The sequence below is a fragment of the Oncorhynchus clarkii genome, chromosome 8 (assembly GCF_045791955.1).
Source record: "Oncorhynchus clarkii lewisi isolate Uvic-CL-2024 chromosome 8, UVic_Ocla_1.0, whole genome shotgun sequence".
Classification (NCBI taxonomy): Eukaryota; Metazoa; Chordata; class Actinopteri; order Salmoniformes; family Salmonidae; genus Oncorhynchus; species Oncorhynchus clarkii.
Window position 1 is genome coordinate 13,914,780 of NC_092154.1, and position 23,888 is coordinate 13,938,667.

General features: G+C 41.8%; 1 protein-coding gene across 2 annotated transcripts in view; it reads right to left on the bottom strand.

Annotated features, from left to right (window-relative positions):
- The window catches only part of LOC139414984 (lysophosphatidylglycerol acyltransferase 1), a 75,189-nt gene that overhangs the window by 24,257 nt on the left and 27,044 nt on the right, over positions 1–23,888 (bottom strand). For both annotated transcript variants that reach the window (XM_071162670.1, XM_071162668.1), the window contains exons 4-5: positions 12,652–12,747; positions 5,818–6,103 (exon numbers count right to left, since the gene is read on the bottom strand). In XM_071162670.1, coding sequence (XP_071018771.1) covers positions 5,818–6,103; positions 12,652–12,747 — 382 coding nt within the window. The remainder of the gene's footprint in view (positions 1–5,817; positions 6,104–12,651; positions 12,748–23,888) is intronic.

Here is a 23,888-nt window from a genome sequence, read left to right on the forward strand (position 1 = left end):
TTGGACTAGTAACCGGAAGGTCGCAAGTTCAAATCCCCGAGCTGACAAGGTACAAATCTGTCGTTCTGCCCCTGAACAAGCAGTTAACCACCTGTTCCTAGGCCGTCATTGAAAATAAGAATTTGTTCTTAACTGACTTGCCTAGTTAAATAAAGGTAAATAAATAAAAATCATCACTTTTTCCAACTATTAAATGACATGATTCTTTATTGGAATTTTTGTTTTACCTAAGAAGCATGTCTTCCATGCAATAGACCAGGATGTATTTGATAGCTCAACTGTAAGTGATGAGTCTCTTATTGCAGGCCACTGGAGTTAGCTGCATTAGCAACCCCCATGGTGGCCAGACCCCTTAGCCACGTGCACTCAATACTGCTGGCCCCAAAACTACTTTACAATTACTAGAAATGCATTTTGGGTTTTGATCTTAAGCCAGGGAATTCCAATGTGCGTGCGTATGCCTGTTTGTGTGACGGGGGATTCTTGTGTGTGTGTGTGTGTGTGTGTGTGTGTGTGTGTCTGTGTGTGTGTGTGTGTGTGTGCTTCAGTGATGGTGTTTGTTAGGCTTGGGTGGTATACCGGGGTATTTGGAAAAAGCCACGGGATGGTTTATCAATACCATTAACACTATTTCCTTTAAGTATTTTAATATTTGTAGCTACTGTACTTAAATACCTGCAGTCAACTTGTGCAATAAAGAACATTGCTATCTTCATTTCACCTATCATGAAGGTTATGGCAGTCCCCAGTCACATGGTGTTTTTTTGTTGCTTTTTTATAATTATTTATTACAAAAAACACAAGGAAGGGGTAACATAAATGTATTAGAACACGAAGGACAAACAATACAGCATCAAGACACTATCAAACATGTATCAGTCTTTCCGCAACAGAGCCATCCTTATGTGTGAGGGTGCGTGTGCATGATAGTGATATGAAATATGTCAGTTTCCTTTTTCATGATCACAATCTTGTGAATCCCGAACCCTCCAAGATGCCTCCACAGCTGTCCCTCAACCATTCGAGACCCCTCCCCCAGAAAAATAAAAAATAAAATTAATTCCATTCCCCACCCCCAAGAACCCCCCAATGCACCAACAACCAAGAGAAAAAAGGAAAAGACAAGAAAACAGCAAACAATGCAACAAAAACAAACAAACAAACGACATCAAGGACAACTGAAATCAGAACAGCAATGCCCACTTTATATGTTTGTGTGCATGTCTGGCACTATTAAATGTATGTGTGTGTTCTTGTATGTGTTTAGTGAAGAGAGAACACGTGGTGTTTGTTTACAAGCACACAAAGAAGAGAAACCGGAGCCTTGTGAGTCACTCACTATTGTACAGAATACACCAGGTGATCTAATTACAGTATGGAATTCACAACTAAATGTTCTCCAGCTAGATATCATCTAACTCACATATGTCAGAGTCAAGGCCCGCGGGCCACATCCGGCCCGCAAGAAGGTTTTTTACGGCCCCTGGGATGATCTTGATTTATTATTAGAACCGGCCCGCAAGCCGGCAGCCCGCAGATCTTTTACACGCACCAATACTACATTTCCCACAATGCAAAGGTGACGCACCGAGCAGTAGGCTGCTTCATTTCAATATTTATTGGCACAGCAGTCGTCAGCATCACAGTAAAATTAACTTTCAGATACCCATCAAAAATGGCAAAACGGAAGGTGGATACTGAGAACCGGGGGTTTCAAACAAGGTGGGAGTCGGAGTATATGTTCACGAAGGTAGCTGGAAAACCTGTGTGTCTTCTGTGTGGAGAAAGTGTGGCGGTACTGAAAGAGTATAATCTGAGACGACATTATGAAACGAAACACGCGGACACACACGCGGACGCAACTGTCAAGGCCAGTTTTATTTTGGCAGAAGAGATCGCTAAATCAGCCCGGCCATTTACGGAGGGGGATTTCATCAAAAACTGCATGATTAAAGTTTGTGACGAAGTTTGCCCAGAAAAAAGGCAACTCTTTTTAAATGTGAGTCTGAGCAGAAACACCATTGCCGAGAGAGTAGACCAGTTGTCCATCAATCTAAAAGAGCAGCTTGTGAAAAAGGGAAAAGATTTTATTGCATATTCCTTGGCTGTGGATGAGAGCACCGACATTTCTGACATTGCCCAGTTGTCAATTTTCATCCGCGGAGTGGACTCCAACCTAAGCGTGACAGAGGAGTTTTTGGCTTTACGTCCTATGCATGGCACAACTACGGGGCATGATTTGTATGAAGAGGTGTCAAGATGTGTAAATGAGATGGAGCTGCCTTGGGAAAAACTCGTGGGTTTGACAACCGACGGAGCACCTGCGATGTGTGGACACAGGAGCGGACTGGTGGCGAAGATACGGGAAAAGATGCAAGAGGAAAACGCGACAGGTGAGCTGACAGCTTATCATTGTATCATACACCAGGAAGCGTTGTGCGGTAAAGCCTTGAAAATGGAGCATGTAATGAGCATCATCACGCGCACAGTTAACTTTATCAGAGCCAAAGGTTTGAATCACCGCCAGTTCAAGGCATTTCTGACGGAGTTAGAAACGGAGCATGGTGATTTGCCTTATCACACAGAGGTGCGATGGCTAAGCCAGGGAAAGGTGCTTCAAAGATGTTTCGAGCTTCGTGAGGAGATTTGTCTGTTCTTGGACAGCAAAGGGAAAGACACAACACAACTCCGAGACGAAATGTTTCTGTGTGAAATGGCTTTTCTGTGTGACATTACGAGTCATCTGAATGCAATAAACTTGCAGCTGCAGGGTCGGGATCGTGTCATCTCTGATATGTACAGTACAGTGAAGGCATTTAAAACCAAACTGACTCTGTGGGAGACGCAGATGCGGAAAGAAAATTTGAGCCACTTTCCCAGCTGCCAGACCATGAAAGAGAAGCTCTCTACCAGTGCGTTCCCGAGCACACAGTTGGCTGATAAAATAGGTATGCTTGCCGCTGACTTTCGACGCCGATTTGCTGACTTTGAAGCACAAAAAAGCAGGTTGGAACTGCTCGGTAACCCATTTGCTGTTGACGTGGAAAGCTCACCACCAAACCTCCAAATGGAGTTGATTGACCTCCAATGCAATGATGCACTGAGGGCAAAATATGCGGCAGTGGGTGCTGCGGAGTTCGCCCGTTTCCTCCCCGGCACAATGCCCCAGCTGCGCATCCAGGCTGCTCAAACGTTGTCTATGTTTGGCAGCACATACCTGTGTGAACAACTGTTTTCTTTGATGAACCTGAACAAAACATCACACAGAAGTCGACTTACTGCTGAACACCTCCACTCAATTCTGAGGATTTCTTCAGCTCAGAGCCTTACCCCGAACATTGATGAACTTGTGGAAAAGATGGGACACCACCAAGTATCACCCTCAACCTCAAACAAGTGAACATTACTGTGCAATCACATATTTAGAGTTTTTACTCAGTTCAAGTTTAAAAGTTAAAATTTAATATTTGTTTTCACTGCATGTTACTTCTCCTTAAACAAAGTGTTGTTTTTGATTAATAGATTTTTGCACTTTATTTTTTTGTATTTCAATCCAATTATATTTTAAAAATATTTCAGTTGAGTGGATGATAGAAAATTGCTATTATTGTTTTTTCTTTGAAGTAAATTTAGCCCACTTTTGCTAAAATAGAAAATATAGTCTACTGATGGTGCCTTGAATACCGGTTTCTTTCATTTAATGTTCATGTTATGGGGATATTTATATAAAGGAAATTTGTCTTTTGTGTCTGTTGAAAATTAAAGATTACTGACAGAGCCATAAGAAAATATTGCTTTATTTATCTGATCATATTGTAATATATTTGTTAGGTTTTCAGTAGGTTCAATTAGGTTCACTAGACTATATGCGTCATTTAAAATTTTTTCAATGAACATTCGAACAGTCCGGCCCTCGTCTTGTAGCTGATTTTTTTATTTGGCCCTCCGTCCATTTGACTTTGACACCCCTGATCTAACTATTAAGTTAACTGTCTAAAATGTGCTAAATGCTCTGCAGTTGTGCATTCGATTTGCTAATTTAGTAGCTAGTTAGCCATCTAGCTAAGTGGTTAGCTTCTTCCATTTAGTTAGCGTTCTCTATGGGATTTTACATGTACTTGTTAGCATTGCTAACCTTCGGATTGCAGAGTATCAGTGGCATTTAAAAACAGCCCCTTGTGTTCACTGCCGGTATTACCGAATATCCCAGTATGGCACAAGGTCGGTATGAAGGTATGACAATCTGGATACAGCCCAAGCCTCGTGTTTGTGTGCGCCTGTGTGTGTATGCGTGTGTATGTGTGTTTGTGCTCACGCCTGTGTGTATGGGTGTATGCAGCCTGGGTGAGGGGGGGGTAAAATAAACATGTCATTTTCAGAGCATTTTCTTAATTGCGGAGACATCCTCCCACACAATCAGTGTATTTAGGCCTGGTCCCCAGAAAGAGAAATTACTCTACCGATAACTGTCGCTGGGGGTCCAGGGAACCTCAGTTGCAATTTCTGTCTCCTTCATGTGTGACACTGTCTGTGTTTCGTCACCCCCATCCATACAGCCCACGCCCTCCCATTTAAAACAGTATTCTCAGAGGGCACTACAACAGAGAAGTGATGATTTGATGCGAGTATTCCGTCAACAGGCAGCAAGCTCAATACAAAACTCCCATTTGATCAAGATCTGCACCACACATTCTATGTATAGGAAGAGTGACAATATTTACAGGAACAGTATGGTAGTTTGAAAGAATAACTGTCAATATTTATCAAAGAGGCTACCAGTGAAATAAATTAGTTTTGGGAGTTGGATGTGTAGTTTACTGACAGTGTGACAAGATTTGCCCCAGGGAGGTATTTTGAAAGAGTTATTTTACTTGAAAACTAGGCCTACTCAAAACATGTTTTTATTAATCCACTTTTTTGGATGGAATCAAAAGCTTACGATAAATTGTTGAGTCTCATGCCAAAATCGCATGTCTGATTACTACTTCAATACCCACAATCTCCTTCTCTCCCCCCCATTTGGAAAGTATAGAACTAGGGCGTGTTATACTCTGGGAACCACAGGCATGGTTGATAACTGACCGGGAGAGTCAAAGAGCAAGAAGAAGAGCGTGTGTGTGTGTGTGTGTGTGTGTGTAGGGAGCTTCTTTCTTAACTGTGTTAACGTGTGTCTCAACGGATGGTGATGCGTCCTAACAACATCTTTTCCAGGAATCGGTGACTATCTGGAATCAGGTAAAATACCCTTTAAACCAGGGTAGGGTCGATTCGAATGGAAGTCAGTTAATTCAGGAGGTCAACTGAACTTCCAATTCAATCATTGAAAAAAAGGCACCAATGTTCAATGAATTCTCAATAAACTGAAAATGAGAAGCTGTTTATGTTAAAATTATAATCGCTTAATAATTTAAATTGACACAAAGCCTGTTTCAAACACAGGAGACCTTTGCTTGGTGAGCCCTGGAGGCTGACCTGATCCTAGATGACTATAATAGGTGAACAGATGGTTCTGTCTGTACCCGTTCTCGATAGTCTGACAGGATTAGAGAGAAGGGGGGGGGGGGGGGTGTCAGAGTCCTCTCAGACCTCAGGTGACTAGGAATTTGGATGCAGGGTAAGGTGAAACGGAAGAGCGTGTGTGTGTGTGTGTGTAGGGAGCTTCTTTCTTGACTGTGTTAACGTGTGTCTCAATGTGTGTGTGTCAATGTGTGTGAGAGAAGTGACAATAGTAAAAGAGAGTTTATGTATGTACATGGTGTGTGTGATCCATTAGCTCCCCCTCCCTGCCCTTTGTGTGTGTGTGTGTTGGTTACCCACCTGACTGGCTGGGGTGCATTGTGCTAGCCTCCTTCCCCAGGCTGCCGTTCTCCTGCTGCGGTCCTAGGGTCTTCAGGATCACCTGGGTGGCGCCTAGCCGCGGCAGCGTCACGTGCGTCAGGGGCGGTAGTGAGTTCTTCTTGGCAAACGCCTGGCTGGTTTCCCGTCGCTTGCGCAGGAAGCCGCCCTCCGGGAAGAGCACGATCCACTTCCTGTCGCGGCTGCGGTAGTACCGGTCCAGGTGGTCCTTTAGGTAGATCAGCTGCTTGTCCCGGTACGCTTTACCCTGCCGGGTAAACAGGAACACAGAACAGGGGTGTCATGAGGGCGCTAATCAGGGCTGTCTGCACGAGGGACAAAGTTTAAATATGCAGAAAATGTAAAGGGTCCGCACACTAAATGATTTTGCAAAAAGCTTCCGCTTTAATTTGTTTTATTCTTTATTACTGTGTTAGTGTACAGTAGTGGCCAAAGGTTTTGAGAATGACACAAATATTAATTTCCACAAAGTTTGCTGCTTCAGTGTCTAGATATTTTTGTCAGATGTTACTATGGAATACTAAAGTATAATTACAAGCATTTCATAAGTGTCAAAGGCTTGTATTGACAATTACATTAAGTTGATGCAGAGTCTATATTTGCAGTGTTGACCCTTCATTTTCAAGACCTCTGCAATCCACCCTGGCATGCTGTCAATTAACTTCTGGGCCACATCTACACACAATACCCCATAATGATGAAGCAAAAACAAGTTTAGAAATTGCCGCTAATTTATTACAAATAAAAAATTAAATGGCAGCCCATTCTTGTTTAATCAATGCTTGGAGTTTGTCAGAATTTGTTTGTCCATCCGCCTCTTGAGGATTGACCACAAGTTCTCAATGGGATTAAGGTCTGAGGAGTTTCCTGGCCATGGACCGAAATATCGATGTTTTGTTCCCCCAGCCACTTAGTTATCACTTTTGCCTTATGGCAAGGTGCTCCATCATGCTGGAAAAGGCATTGTTTGTCACCAAACTGTTCCTGGATGGTTTGGAGAATTTGCTCTCAGAGGATGTGTTGGTACCATTCTTTATTCATGGCTGTGTTCTTATGCAAAATTGTGAGTGAGCCCACTCACTTGGCTGAGAAGCAACCCTACACATGAATTGTCTCTGCCTGGCCAGTTCCCCTCTCTCCACTGGGATTCTCTGCCTCTAACCCTATTACAGGGGCTGAGTCACTGGCTTACTGGTGCTCTTCCATGCCGTCCCTAGGAGGGGTGTGTCACTTGAGTGGGTTGAGTCATTGACGTGATCTTCCTGTCTGGGTTGTGGGCTATACTCGGCCTCGTCTCAGGATGGTAAATTGGTGGTTGAAGATATCCCTCTAGTGGTGTGGGGGCTGTGCTTTGGCAAAGTGGGTGGGGTTATATCCTGCCTGTTTGGCCCTGTCCGAGAGTATCGTCAGATGGGGCCACAGTGTCTCCCGACCCCTCCTGTCTCAGCCTCCAGTATTTATGCTGCAGTAGTTTGTGTCGGGGGGCTAGGGTCAGTATGTTATATCTGGAGCATTTCTCCTGTCTTATCCGGTGTCCTGTGTGAATTTAAGTACGCTCTCTCTAATTCTTTCTTTCTCTCTCAGAGGACCTGAGCCCTAGGACCATGCCTCGGGACTACCTGGCATGATGACTCCTTGCTGTCCCCAGTCCACCTGGCCGTGCTGCTGCTCCAGTTTCAACTGTTCTGCCTGCAGCTATGGAACCCTGACCTGTTCACCGGACGTGTTACCTTTCCCAGACCTGCTGTTTTCAACTCTCTAGAGACAGCAGGAGCGGTAGAGATACTCTGAATGATCGGCTATGACAAGACAACTGACATTTACTCCTGAGGTGCTGACCTGTTGCACCCTCGACAACCACTGTGATTATTATTATTTGACCATGCTGTTCATTTATGAACATTTGAACATCTTGGCCATGTTCCATTATAATCTCCACCCGGCACAGCCAGAAGAGGACTGGCCTCCCCTCATAGCCTGGCTCCTCTCTACGTTTCTTCCTAGGGAGTTTTTCCTAGCCACTGTGCTTCTACGCCTGCATTGCTTGTGGTTTAGGGTTTTAGGCTGGGTTTCTGTACAGCACTCTGTGACATCAGCTGATATAAGAAGGGCTTTAGAAATACATTTGATTTGACAGAGTGATCTCCAGCCTTGTCCTCAACACTCACACCTGTGTTAACGAGAGAATCACTGACATGTCAGCTGGTCCTTTTGTGGCAGGACTGAAATGCAGTGGAAATGGATTTTGGGGATTCAGTTCATTTGCATGGCAAAGAGGGACATTGCAATTAATTGCAATTCATCTGATCACTCTTCATAACATTCTGGAGTATATGCAAATTGCCATCATACAAACTGAGGCAGCAAACTTTGTGAAAATTAATATTTATGTAATTCAAAACTTTTGGCCATGACTGTACACAGAGGGAAAACATTTCAAGACGTATTACAGCAGAAAACTAAAATCTTATTGGACAAGTCCAGGTAGTCCCTGGGTGTTTCAAATCTTTTATTCTGTTTGTTGCCTAACGAACTAGTCACAACCCAGTTTAGAGGGTACACTACAGTGTAACACTCAGCCAAGCTACATTGAAATAAATGGACAGCAAGGTTCATATGAGCTGTGGTTCCATTAGCAGTAGGAGCATTAGCAGTAGAGATAACACTAGCAGGGTTTTTGGATTGATTGCCAGTTAGGCCAGGTTCAGAGGCAGTTTAACAGGCATCAACACACTGAGGCTGGATTCATGTGCAGGTATTGGGTTTCTGTATTTGTGTGATTAGTACATGTGGTATGTTATACAATAGAGTTATACATGTTGGTCAAGTTATGTACGTTATGGCATTTGTAGTGTCGGCATGTGCCTTCATGTTCGACTCAGTTTCTCAACCCGTAATAATCTAAACCCCAAAACTTCATACACAACCTTAAAAATACTTTTGGACAGCTGAAGCAAGCACACAATTCTACATGTATTGAGATTCAATACTGCCATTTAATGTGCCAAACATATTGCTCACTATACATCTGCTGCAGAGAGACAAGAGATAACATGATATAATTAGTTTTGGTCAGTCATGGAAATAAGTGCTGAAAACATGCTGGCTTTATTTAAAAAGAAGATAGAGAAGCTAAAGGTTGAAAATATCAGAGTTTTGGCGCATTTACTTTGATTATTTTTACAACTCAAAGTATCGATACATCATCCAAAATAATATTGCGATATGTAACTATCCACCACCCCCCATCGCCACTGTCCGTCTGTCTCCGTCCATCTGTCTGCTTGCCTCTCCGTCTTCTCTTTCCGTCTGTCGGTTCGTCCCCCAGGCAGAACACTGCTCTCTGTTCTTTTGTCTTCCAGCTGCTCCCACACTGCAGGCTGGGTCACTCCAGGACAGGGGGCTAGACTACTGTACAGTACCATAACACTGCTCTACTGTCCACTGGGCCTGTCTGGCTGTTCCCTGTTAGGAGGTGGAGGCTGTAGCCGTTTCCTGCCTGGCTGTTCCCTGTTAGAAGAGGAGGCTGAAGCAGTTTCCTTCCTGCTGCGCTGATATACTGCTCAGTTGGAGTGCATGGGTAATGAGTGTGTGTGGTAGGTAATAAAGTAGGTAAAGTGTGTGTGGTAGGTAATAAAGTAGGTAAAGTGTGTGTGGTAGGTAATAAAGTAGGTAAAGTGTGTGTGGTAGGTAATAAAGTGTGTGTGTGTGGTAGGTAATAAAGTAGGTAAAGTGTATGTGGTAGGTAATAAAGTGTGTGTGTGTGGTAGGTAATAAAGTGTGTGAGTGTGGTAGGTAATAAAGTAGGTAAAGTGTATGTTTTAGGTAATAAAGTGTGTGAGTGTGGTAGGTAATAAAGTAGGTAAAGTGTATGTTGTAGGTAATAAAGTGTGTGAGTGTGGTAGGTAATAAAGTAGATGTGGTAGGTAATAAAGTGTATGTGTGTGGTAGGTAATAAAGTAGGTAAAGTGTGTGTGGTAGGTAATAAAGTGTGTGTGTGTGGTAGGTAATAAAGTAGGTAAAGTGTATGTGGTAGGTAATAAAGTGTGTGTGTGTGGTAGGTAATAAAGTGTGTGAGTGTGGTAGGTAATAAAGTAGGTAAAGTGTATGTGGTAGGTAATAAAGTGTGTGAGTGTGGTAGGTAATAAAGTGTGTGTGTGTGGTAGGTAATAAAGTAGGTAAAGTGTATGTGGTAGGTAATAAAGTGTGTGTGTGTGGTAGGTAATAAAGTGTGTGAGTGTGGTAGGTAATAAAGTAGGTAAAGTGTATGTTTTAGGTAATAAAGTGTGTGAGTGTGGTAGGTAATAAAGTAGGTAAAGTGTATGTTGTAGGTAATAAAGTGTGTGAGTGTGGTAGGTAATAAAGTAGATGTGGTAGGTAATAAAGTGTATGTGTGTGGTAGGTAATAAAGTAGGTAAAGTGTGTGTGGTAGGTAATAAAGTGTGTGTGTGTGGTAGGTAATAAAGTAGGTAAAGTGTATGTGGTAGGTAATAAAGTGTGTGTGTGTGGTAGGTAATAAAGTGTGTGAGTGTGGTAGGTAATAAAGTAGGTAAAGTGTATGTGGTAGGTAATAAAGTGTGTGAGTGTGGTAGGTAATAAAGTGTGTGTGTGTGGTAGGTAATAAAGTGTGTGTGTGTGGTAGGTAATAAAGTAGGTAAAGTGTATGTGGTAGGTAATAAAGTGTGTGTGTGTGGTAGGTAATAAAGTAGGTAAAGTGTGTGTGTGTGGTAGGTAATAAAGTGTATGTGTGTGGTAGGTAATAAAGTGTGTGAGTGTGGTAGGTAATAAAGTAGGTAAAGTGTATGTGGTAGGTAATAAAGTGTGTGAGTGTGGTAGGTAATAAAGTGTGTGTGTGTGGTAGGTAATAAAGTGTATGTGTGTGGTAGGTAATAAAGTGTATGTGTGTGGTAGGTAATAAAGTGTGTGTGTGTGGTAGGTAATAAAGTGTGTGTGTGGTAGGTAATAAAGTAGGTAAAGTGTATGTGGTAGGTAATAAAGTGTGTGAGTGTGGTAGGTAATAAAGTGTATGTGTGTGGTAGGTAATAAAGTGTATGTGTGTGGTAGGTAATAAAGTGTGTGAGTGTGGTAGGTAATAAAGTAGGTAAAGTGTATGTGGTAGGTAATAAAGTGTGTGAGTGTGGTAGGTAATAAAGTGTATGTGTGTGGTAGGTAATAAAGTGTATGTGTGTGGTAGGTAATAAAGTGTGTGTGTGGTAGGTAATAAAGTAGGTAAAGTGTATGTGGTAGGTAATAAAGTGTGTGAGTGTGGTAGGTAATAAAGTAGGTAAAGTGTATGTGGTAGGTAATAAAGTGTGTGAGTGTGGTAGGTAATAACGTAGGTAAAGTGTGTGTGTGTGGTAGGTAATAAAGTGTATGTGTGTGGTAGGTAATAAAGTGTGTGTGTGGTAGGTAATAAAGTAGGTAAAGTGTATGTGGTAGGTAATAAAGTGTGTGTGTGTGTGGTAGGTAATAAAGTGTGTGTGTGGTAGGTAATAAAGTGTATGTGTGTGGTAGGTAATAAAGTGTGTGTGTGTGGTAGGTAATAAAGTGTATGTGTGTGGTAGGTAATAAAGTGTATGTGTGTGGTAGGTAATAAAGTGTATGTGTGTGGTAGGTAATAAAGTGTGTGTGTGTGGTAGGTAATAAAGTGTGTGAGTGTGGTAGGTAATAAAGTAGGTAAAGTGTATGTGGTAGGTAATAAAGTGTGTGAGTGTGGTAGGTAATAAAGTGTATGTGTGTGGTAGGTAATAAAGTGTATGTGTGTGGTAGGTAATAAAGTGTGTGTGTGGTAGGTAATAAAGTGTATGTGTGTGGTAGGTAATAAAGTGTGTGTGTGTGGTAGGTAATAAAGTGTATGTGTGTGGTAGGTAATAAAGTGTATGTGTGTGGTAGGTAATAAAGTGTATGTGTGTGGTAGGTAATAAAGTGTGTGTGTGTGGTAGGTAATAAAGTGTGTGAGTGTGGTAGGTAATAAAGTAGGTAAAGTGTATGTGGTAGGTAATAAAGTGTGTGAGTGTGGTAGGTAATAAAGTGTATGTGTGTGGTAGGTAATAAAGTGTATGTGTGTGGTAGGTAATAAAGTGTGTGAGTGTGGTAGGTAATAAAGTAGGTAAAGTGTATGTGGTAGGTAATAAAGTGTGTGAGTGTGGTAGGTAATAAAGTGTATGTGTGTGGTAGGTAATAAAGTAGGTAAAGTGTATGTGGTAGGTAATAAAGTGTGTGTATGTGGTAGGTAATAAAGTGTGTGTGTGTGGTAGGTAATAAAGTAGGTAAAGTGTATGTGGTAGGTAATAAAGTGTGTGTGTGGTAGGTAATAAAGTGTGTGTGTGTGGTAGGTAATAAAGTGTGTGTGTGTGGTAGGTAATAAAGTGTATGTGTGTGGTAGGTAATAAAGTGTGTGTGTGTGTGGTAGGTAATAAAGTAGGTAAAGTGTATGTGGTAGGTAATAAAGTGTGTGAGTGTGGTAGGTAATAAAGTAGGTAAAGTGTGTGGTAGGTAAAAGGACAAATACAAACATTGGTGAAAATATAAAACACATTTTTAGGCATTTTATGATTTTTTTTAATAGAGACGATGACAGTGTGGAAAGATGGATAGAGGTTGCCTGAGGGCAGAAGGCCAGATTCAAACCTATGCCGACACTGTAGATGTGTGTGCCGGACGTTGCGGCATTAACCTTCCGCTAGATCAGCCAGACCACATCAAACAATATCTGATCACAAGAGCAGTTCGGTAGTTATCAGCTGAGCAAAAGCCAGCCAGATGGATAGAGGTCTCGGAGAGTGTCTGTCTCACCTGTCTGATGAAGAAGTCCCCATGGATTAGAGACACCAGGCCGAAGTTAGTGTACTTGAACACATGGTCCATCAACCACATCATCTTCCTCACCACCTAAAGGACAGAATGGAACAGACTGTGGTCACACACACACTCTATAGCCATAGGTCTGGACACACACACACAAACAGTCTACGTAGCCAGAGATGCGTCTGTGCGCACACACAAAAACACAATCTATATAGTCATAGGTATGAAGACAGTCTACGTAACCCTGCTGATCAGCTTTGGCCCATTCTGCCATTTTGGTCACTAACTTCTTTCAGCACTAAGAGGATAACTGGGCTGAGGAAGCACGTGATGAGGTGGATCATGTCATCATGTTGGTGCACCACAGCTTAAAACAGGCCCTGCTCTCCACCTCCTCCAGAAAAACCCTAACCCTCAAAACTGCCACAATTCACCCCCTCTTCATTCCCCAAACCAAGTGCTCATCCATATGATGGCAGTGGGTTGCGTGTAAGGTTGGCAGTCATCCTCAACAAAGAACTGTCTTATCCTTATCCTATCAGCAACCATCACGTTCCAATGGCACCTTGTGTTAGCTAATCCAAGTTTATCATTTTAAAAGGCTAATTTATCATTAGAAAACCCTTTTGCAATAATGTTAGCATAGCTGAAAACTGTGGTGCTGATTAAAAAAAAGCAATAAAACTGGCCTTCTTTAGACTAGTTGAGTATCTGGAGCATCAGCATTTGTGGGTTCGTTTACAGGCTCAAAATGGCCAGAAACAAAGACCTTCTGAAACTCGTCAGTCTATTCCATTCGAAATGGAGGCTATTCAATGCAATAAATTGCCAAGAAACTGAAGATCTCATACAACGCTGTGTACTACTCAATTCACAGAACAGAGCAAACTGGCTCGAACCAGAATAGAAAGAGTGGGAGGCCCCAGTGCACAACTGAGCAAGAGGACATGTACATACGAGTGTCTAGTTTGAGAAACAGACGCCTCACAAGTCCTCAACTGGCAGCTTCATTAAATAGTACCCGCAAAACACCAGTCTCAACGTCATCCAATGAAGAGGCGACTCCAGGATGCTGGCCTTCTCAGCAGAGTTCACGTGTCTGTGTTCCTTTGCCCATCTTAATATTTTATTTTTATTGGCCAGTCTGAGATAAAGGTTCCCTTTATAGCGCACTACTTTTGACCTGGGCCCATAGGGAATCCCATAGGGCTCTGGTCAGAAGTAGTGCACTATATAGGGAACAAGGTGCTATTTGGGACGCTGTCAGTGAGTTTGGGACAGAGCCACTGGCTGAGGGCTGAGGGACTGGGTTCTCGCATCCCATCACAAGACGTGCCAATAATTTCAGGTTAAACTGGAGGGAGGCTGAGAATCAGATACTTGCTGGCTAGCCAGAGTACAGTATCAGCCAGCAGCGCTTCGAGTAGAGCTGTTGCAGTCAACATGTAGATGTGTGCGTGCGTGAATGTGCGGATGACCCTGTGTGTGCGTGCGTGCACGGTTTCCATTATGGAAATTGTGGTGTCAGATATTTGACTACATTTTGTTGAGAAATTTAGCGGACCCATATACATTGGCTGCGTAACCTTATTAGGGCGTCCACCCATGGTGCTCAGAATGACAGAAATCACATTTAGATTATGACAATTCATCTTAAAAAAGGTCCCACAGTCATCCTATTTCCCAAGTAAAAATTTCCTTTGAATGACCAAACCATCATTCGTAATATTTTTATGTAATTAAAATGCTCAGAATTTCTCAGAATCTCTAAGTACCAGGAAGCATAAAAGAACAGGCGGTGAGCGTATATTCATGAACTCGCCTTGACTAACAGCTCTTTGAAACACCTTTGTGGTTGTTTCCAGGTGACAAGGTAAGCAATGGGCAACATGTCGTTGGTGACCTGGGTCCGGTTTGCCAAAAGCATCTTAATTGGAACTACCCATCCCGGATCCGGGAGAATTGTCATCAACTACACTAATTATCATAGCGCAACGGTCAAAAAATATTACTAGAAAATATTCATATTCATGAAATCACAAGTGAAATATAGTGAAACACAGCTTAGCATTTTGTTAATCACCCTGTCATCTCAGATTTAGAAATGATTCTTTACAGCCAAAGCAAGACAAGCGTTTGTGTAAGTTTATCGATAGCCTAGCATAGCATTATGTCCAGCTAGCAGCAGGAAGCTTGGTCACGAAAATCAGAAAAGCAATCAAATCAATCGTTTACCTTTGATGATCTTCAGATGTTTTCACTCACGAGACTCCCAGTTAGACAGCAAATGTTCCTTTTGTTCCATAAAGATTATTTTAATACCCAAAATACCTCTGTTTGTTGGTCACGTTATGTTGAGAAATCCACCGGAAATAGCAGTCACGACAACGCCGGAAAAAATTCCAAATTATATCCATAATATCGACAGAAACATGGCAAACATTTTTTTTTATAATCAATCCTCAAGGTGTTTTTCAAATATCTATTTGATAATATATCAACCGGGACAACTGGCTTTTCAGTAGGAGCGAGAGGAAAAATGACACCCTCTGTCTTTTACGCAAGAATCACTCCGAGAGCCCTCAGCTGGCCACTTACGCAATGTAGTCGTTTACGCTTATTCTTCAACATAAAGGCGCAAAACTACGTCAAAATGCTGTAGACACCCTAGGGAATACGTAGCAAAAGGAATCTCGTTGATATCTCTTTCAATGGCCAATAGGGGTGCATAGGAACACAACGGTTTCAAAATAAGAGTCACTTTCTGATTGGATTTTCCTCAGGGTTTCGCCTGCAATATCAGTTCTGTTATACTCACAGACAATATTTTGACAGTTATGGAAACTTTAGTGTTTTCTATCCTAAGCTGTCAATTATATGCATATTCTAGCATCTGGTCCTGAGAAATAGTCTGTTTACTTTGGGAACGTTATTCTTCCAAAAATAAAAATAGTGTCCCCTAGTTTCAAGAGGTTAAGTCTAAGTTCCTCATTAGAACCTTGGTAGGAGCATTGTTAAATCTCGGAGCCGTTTCCCAAAACCACCGTTAAAGTTGCAATATTTTTGGGAGACCTGACCAAAATTACATAGAAATGTGAGTTATAGATCTGTTACACGTCGAAAGCAAGAAGCGGTAGCATCTTTTACCCTCAGATTTGTACACCAGCTTAAAATACTATATTTAGGGTTATTGATGATACAATGAATCTCTACACAATGCAAACTAGTAGGATTTTAGCAACCAGGAAATGCTGAGTGATTTCTGCACATTATACCTTTAACGTTGCTTTTGAAAACGCTCGTAATCTAACGTCTGCTTCAGACCACTCGTAGAACTGCTAAGTGCGTTGTTAGGTGCTTTTTTGCCCTCCCTCATCACTTAATACATAGATCTCTGCCATAACATAGAATCACATGGTTAATCCGTCTCGCTGTGACTGCGATGTCAGAACAGTGGACTACAAATACAAAAGTTGCCAATGTCTTTGTAATTGATAAAAACAAGTATAAAAAGATGCTTAAAATAAAAAAAATAAAATGACTGCATTAAAATAAACAGCAAGCTATAGGCCTATTTCAATCATATTGAAATATATTTAATGTTCAATCAAATTAGCTCTATTTTGATACTTGTAGGCTAGTCTGTAATTTGTCTCAATGTATTTCATGATGTGTAGCCTAATGATGTGCCAAATCAGGGATAATGCATTTTTATAGGGTAAGCGTTAGAATAAGCCGCCTCAATATTAGCAGCCATATGTTGTAATATCTCTGAGCCGATCCGTCGTCAGTATTTTGAAATCAATTTAATGGCGGGGGTTCCTACTAAGCTAACATATGGAATTGTGGTCATACCATGGAATATTTAGATATATTGTAGGACCCCTTAAGGTATTAACATTTTTTGGGTGAAACACATAATTTGGCCTTACAGCTAATAGTCCATGGAAACGTTTGCTTCAAACATGGATAAAAAAAATATCAAAAGTTGGTACTGTGTCCGTCCTAAATCTGAGAGATAAGAAAGATCAAGTATTTAACCCTTTATTTTAGGGACTAAACTCTCTCCATATACAGTGCATTCGGAAAGTATTCAGACCCCTTGACTTTTTCCACATTGTTACGTTACAGCCTTATTCTAAAAATTATTAAATCGTTTTTTCTCCACTCATCAATCTACACACAATACCCCATAATGACAAAGCAAAAACATTTTTTCAAAAAAAGAAGTAATATAACATTTACATAAGTATTCAGACCCTTTACTCAGTACTTTGTTGAAGCACCTTTGGCAGTGATTAGAGCCTCGAGGCTTCTTGGGTATGACTCTACAAGCATGGCACACCTGTATTGTGGGGTTTCTCAAATTCTTCTCTGCAGATCCTCTCAAGCGCTGTCAGGTTGGATGGGGAGCGTTGCTGCACTGATATTTTCAGGTCTCTCCAGAGATGTTCGATCTGTTGGAAGGTGAACCTTCAACCCAGTCTAAGGTCCTGAGTGCACTGGAGCAGGTTTTCATCAAGGATCTCTGTACTTTGCACCATTCATCTTTCCCTCTATCCTGACTAGTCTCCCAGTCCCTGCTGCTGAAAAACATCAGCAACCATGCTTCACTGTAGGGATGGTGCCAGATTTATTCCAGACGTGACACTTGGCATTCAGGACAAATTTTTCAATCTTGGTTTCATCAGACCAGAGAATCTTGTTTCTCATGGTCTGAGAGTCCTTAAGGTGCCTTTAGGCAAACTCCAAGTTGGCTGTCATGTGCCTTGTAGTGAGGAGTTGCTTCCGTCTGGCCACTCTATTCTGGAAGGTTCTCCAATCTCCACAGGAACTTTGGAGCTTTGCCAGAGTGACCATTGGGTTCTTGGTCACCTCCCTGACCTTTCTCCTTCGATTGCTCAGTTTGGCCAGGCGGCCAGCTCTAGGAAGAGTCTTGGTAATCCACTGTGTTCATGGTGACTGTCAATGCTGCAGACATTTTTTGGTTCCCTTTCCCAGATCTGTTCCTCGACACAATCCTGTCTCGGAGCTCTACGGACAATTCCTTCGACCTCATGGCTTGGTTTTTACTCTGACATGCACTGTCAAGTGTGGGACCTTATATAGACAGGGACCTCATATTTGTGCCTTTTCAAATCATGTCCAATCAATTAAAATGTACCACAGGTGGACTGCAATCAAGTTGTAGAAACATGAAGGACGAGCAATCGAAACAGGATGCACTTGAGCTCAATGCAGAGTCTCATAGCAAAGGGTCTGAATAGTTATGTAAATAAGGTATCTGTTTTTAACTTAGAATAAATGTGAAAACATTTCTAACAACCTGTGTTTGTGAGAGTCTCATCTTTTCATAGAGGGGTTATTAAAGGAGGGGTTTGTCGGTTCGGATGCTACAGGCGTTTTCGTGAGAAGACCGATTTATGGGATGTCTCATGGTCTGTCTGACAAACACCGCTCTAGCTCTGCAACCATTCACCGCAGATGGGCAAGGGCGACATTTGCGGATGCAGTGGAGTGAGATACAGCCCATGCAACAACAACAAAAAACATCTCTAGCCTATACTGACGAACTAATGCAATTGTTATATTATGCTAATTAGATGTCATTGGCGGCGCTGACATCGACTCTAGGGGGTTAAGGAAAGATTTGAATGGCAAAAGCTGAACCGAGAGCAAAGCTCCCTTACTTTCGATCCTATCAGCTCCAACAACGCACTTAGCGACTGTTCTCTCTGTATAGGCCTGACAAGGAGTATTCAATAAGTGTACTGGACAATTTATTGGTGCTTCTGCATTATTAATGACAAGAGTTGTATTTATCAGACATTTAATTGATCATTTACAATAGGCCAATATAGCCAAGAAATGTGTCAACATGAACACTCATGAGAAATAAAGGTGAGAAACAATGGTGAGACATTTGACATAAATGATTAAAGCCATAAGCCTAATAGAGGCACCCGGCCACCCTACAGTGTGCAGGACCCCATTGATTCGCACAATTTAACACTCATCTCCAATCCGAATGCTTGATTTTTAAATGTTTTAAACAAAATGTGACATCATGTAAAATTAATTACTTAGGGTTTAGGAAATGCAACCAACTACAGAGATTGGTAGGGAGGAGAGCGGGAGAGGAGGGTGACCCATATACCCCGCTTCAATCAAGCAGGCTTCAGTCACACTCAAGATTGTAGCACGAGACAAATCCAGATATGGCCTCCTAGTCAGGCCTCTCACATTGGGTTTACAGGGGTCCTGGGATGGATAGCACACACAGCTTCCCCACATACAGAGCTGGATCAAGGGTGACCTCATCCAGGAGCCTGTCTACCTCTAGCCTGTAATGTTTTTTAAAACAGAAATGTTTGTTAAATGGGTAGTGAATTTTATTTTATTTACTGTTGTAGGTTATGATGCTATCAATTTGTGATGCAGATATCTACTCATTCCACAATGTGTTTTTGAAGTACTCAATTTGAAATATTTGGTCCTGCCCTTTTTTTGTAAAAGTTTTCAATGTTTGCATTTTGAATGTGTGTATGCGCCCGAAATGCTCAATTGACTTGAAATGAATAACTATCCCTTACAATATGTTGGGTCTCTTCACAGCATATCCCTTCTTTTCCTTGTGAAAGCTGATAATGTATCACAGCATTCCTGCTGTGGTGGTTGCCTGGGAAGCTGTGCAGTCAGTAGATGTTGAATTTTCTAAAATGTCTATCATTACAGCTTGATGATAGTGGAAAGACAAAAAGGTGATGGAAATCATTAGCCCCAATCTACATCAACTGTACGACAAAAACAAAACAATGGAATGTCAGAATATGATTTTCAGAGGTAAATTACAAATACCATACACGCCACGCCGCAGCTCCCTTTGCAGCCAACATTCCTTCATGTCAGCTGTGTGCTGGCAGTTCTCAGAGGGCTTGAAGATGTATGTTGAAGAAATGTTGAATGTTGGATGTTGAAGAAAAAACATTGGTGTGTTACAGAAAATATACCATTCACAAGTCCAAACAGCCAGTGTTACAGCCACAGCATCAGACTAAAACTCTGATACTTACATTATGGTCAGCGCTTGCAAGATCCATTTCAATGATGGCAAAGCATCCGTCTTCAGGATTAGCTTCCTGGCAAGACCCATCAAATGTTCTCCCCAACTGATAGTGCAACTTCGCTCGGCATATTCACTTCACACACGTGACATCATACTTTTTGGTGCCGCCTGTTATCCAAAATGAAAGTGTAGCCACTGCTGTCGGATGTGTTCATTCTTCAGATAATAGTATAACATTAAATTAAACACTATGGCATCCAGTCACAACAGTGTACCTTTTCTGCCGTGCTAGTTGGTAGCCTGCTAGCTAACAGTAGAAAAGGGGTTAGTTACCAGTATAGTTCTGCCACATTCCGTTTGAGCCATCGTACAGTTTGTAAACAAAGCTTGAGTGAAGTGAGTTTGTGTTTATACACCTTTATACCACCTACCGTTAACCAATCATTTCAATGCGCAGCTCTACGGAGCACTCCACATTGTTACAACATTTGGGAGGCGCATGGCGTCGCTGTATGGAGCTCGATCATCCCTCTGCAAGCCTCGAGTCCACGCAATTGCTTCACACGCTCCATATGGAGCCTCCGGACCACATTATTGGATCAAGCATAAATCAGCTTTTACTCTGAGGTCCTGAGCCTGCTGGTTTTGTGTTCTATCTGATAATGAATTGTCCCTGATTAGAGGGGAACAATGAAAAAAGCAGTGAAATTGGCTTTGAGGTGCAGAGTTGAGTTTGAGGGCTATAGATCGATAAGACCAGTCAAATACATTTACTGTGGCTGGTATTTCCATTAAAATGTTTTTTTGCTAAAAAGCATTATTTTGCTATGGGATTTATTAATCTCTTGGACAATTAGCCAGCGGCAATATTATTGCCAAATGTCGACTAACGGAAACCCTGGTTGAAAATGCCCTTTTTGTTACAAGTTTTAACAGAACGATGCATAATGCACATTGAATCAAACTCATTTCTTGTAGAAGGCATTATAGAAAACTAACAGGTCTCATAAACAATCTCTTAAGCATAAGCCCACATGCTAGTGAGTAGCCAGCTAATATTTGTATTTTATGTTTTGCCAAGTGCGATCTATTTGCTAGCTAACAAGGTAGAACAGTTGAATTGTTATGAACACACCCTTCTGTCCATCTCCAACTGTTTGAACAGCATGCTAGCCTGTCCACGTGTTGAAATCAAGTGACCTACCTTATTTCTCAGAATGAGTTGCCAATTCCATATATAAAATTGTGTTTTATTCTTATTGCACATTTATAAAAATACAGCTAGTATAATAGTATTTTTGGCTAACATGCTGCTAGCGGTACCGTGACAAACTGAGCATACATTTTCCAGAATCAATGTGAATTGATACTGCCATTTTAGTAGTGTCTGTTCTGCTCTCAATGTGAGGAGTTGAGACATAAAAATGGTATTGTTAGAAAAGTTAACCTCTCTATTACAGTAAAATAATGTCTCAATGCGTTTCAGTGTCCATATGAACAATTCTGTTGGATCAAAACTGAAATGCAAATAGAGCTGAAGAAATAATCTTTCTTCCTTATTGCTGTGAGTAGCAGTGGGAGGGGCTTGGTGTTTGTAAATATTAAGATGCACACAGTCTACAGTCATTGAACACATCGCAGAAGGATCTGACACCAAAAACACAACGAGAGCAAGCGGACATAAAATGCTAATAAAACGTAAAAAAAGTATTTAAAAAAAATGAATTTGTGCAATACAGGCATTCTGAAGGTCACGCCCAAATTTTTTATTTATTTAATTAATTAAATATCGCACAGGCCCAGCCCTAAATTGAGCCATAAAATTGCATTGAAATTGCTTAGGAACTATGCACACTTTGGAGAGGTGTGGCCACTTGGAGACACCAGTTAGTCCTCTCACTCAAACTCTTGTCATTTTTTTGTCTTATGTTGCACCTACCCCACATTTTCCAGGAATAGTCTTATGTTACTGAATGTATCCAGGGTATTTTAATATTTTATCTTTAACAAATTCAGCAAAAAGTACAGTAAAAGGCCTCCCGGGTGGCGCAGTGGTTAAGGGCGCTGTACTGCAGCGCCAGCTGTGCCATCAGAGTCCCTGGGTTCGCGCCCAGGCTCTGTCGTAACCGGCCGCGACCGGGAGGTCCGTGGGGCGACGCACAATTGGCCTAGCGTCGCCCGGGTTAGGGAGGGCTTGGTCGGTAGGGGTGTCCTTGTCTCATCGCGCACCAGCGACTCCTGTGGCGGGCTGGGCGCAGTGTACGCTAACCAAGGTGGCCAGGTGCACGGTGTTTCCTCCGGCGCATTGGTGCGCTGTGTTAAGAAGCAGTGCGGCTTGGTTGGGTTGTGTATCGGAGGACGCTTTCAACCTTCGTCTCTCCCGAGCCCGTACGGGAGTTGTAGCGATGAGACAAGATAGTAGCTACTACAACAATTGGATACCACGAAATTGGGGAGAAAAAGGGGTAAAACATTTTTTTTTTTAAACACAAAAAAAGTACAGTAAATGTAAAATGCACATTAAATCAACAGTGTAATGTTTGGATTCAGTCTTATCAGGTGAACTGTTGGGTTACACACCTTTGGTCTAATACATGCCCCCTTTCAATTGTTTTTCATACTTCTTTTGTAAGAAACATTTCAATTTAGCCCTATCCAGTTAGGTCAATTCCCATGAGTGTAAATGGGTTAAACAACTTCAATTAGCAAATTTGACATTCCTAAGACAAAGAAATACCACTGGATTTGAACTCCAGGCTCAGGTCTTTGGTCATTATCGCTTCTGTCCTTTTACCTTAATTATTTACTTTCACACAGTAGAACTTTGGTGAAATATGTCATTTTGGTTAAATATGCAAGTCACAAATGACAATATCTTATCTTTGTCAAACACATTCCAGGTAGTGTGTGTCACTGTGGATACTGGATAGTCAGTTAGTCCTGCTGATACAATGGCTAATTATTAATATCATTAATCTGATACTGATAAGTAATATTATGCAATAATGTTGTGGCGCAGAATAGCTATCTCCCTTGGAGAATAGAACTGCTTCAGTGAATATTCCAACCCACACACAATCATCAGCCCACCTTGAGCAGTATATTAAGCAGGATATCACACCCAGACCATAGCCCTGAGTGCGCTGTGCAGCTCCCCCGTGATCAGCCCACAGAGAGAAGCACGAGATTGAACTTCACTTAGCTTTATAGAGCAGTGATGACCAACCCAGTCAATCTCCAAACATTTCTGTAAAAACCCAACGATAAAGACTTGTGTTCCTATTTGTTTTTTTAAAATTGTTTTATTTCAGCTCAGGCTGTTGGCAGTAGGTGCACCCAATTCAGCTGCCCTGCGTGCCAGGTAGGTGAACTGTTGCCAGTTTGAACCATTTCATCTGTCTGAAGGTCCAAACTCTGCCTTCCCGGCAGGTCCAGAGAGCAAATCAAGTGCACTATAAGGCTTACCACTGGTCTGCAGTAACGTAGCAGGCATAAAAGATTGCTACAGCAAAGTTGATACTGTCAGTGCGACACGAGTTTCCCAATCAGCTGGAAGAAGGTGTCCCTTTTTGGTCATTGTCAGTGGAGGAAAGGGAGAGCAGAGGGAGGATGAAAGGCAGACCCTCAGTCTGCTGCTCTCTCCTTCCACTGAGACTGACCATCAGATGCCAGGCACCATCAGTCCAGTAATATAAAAATAAAAAGCTAATTATTTCAAATGTATGCTCACTCAGCTGTGCCTCAAGTAACACAGCAAAGGATATATTACCAGTGTGATCATATAGCCTACCTCACTGTTTTAGAGTTTGCCCTGTTAACACCATCAACATTTCCCTTTTCTGTGGCACTTGTGATTGAATCAACACAATATTAGCCATTTTCAATGCAATGAACTATGCAAGAGATTTTGCTGCAGGCAGAACACATCGGAGTAGGACTCTATTGCATTGACATGCACTACTCAGCCGATACTCAGCAAACACAATCAGAGCTGGAGTAGGCCTACACGCAAATAGACCATTGCCATACATTGATCTGTGCCATTTACTTTCAACTGGACTGGAATTACAGCGTGAGTAGATGAGCTTGTTTTGAGATCAAAGCGAGAGCTGCATGTATCCACGAATGCACATTTTGTTCATATGTTTTGCTAGTTAGT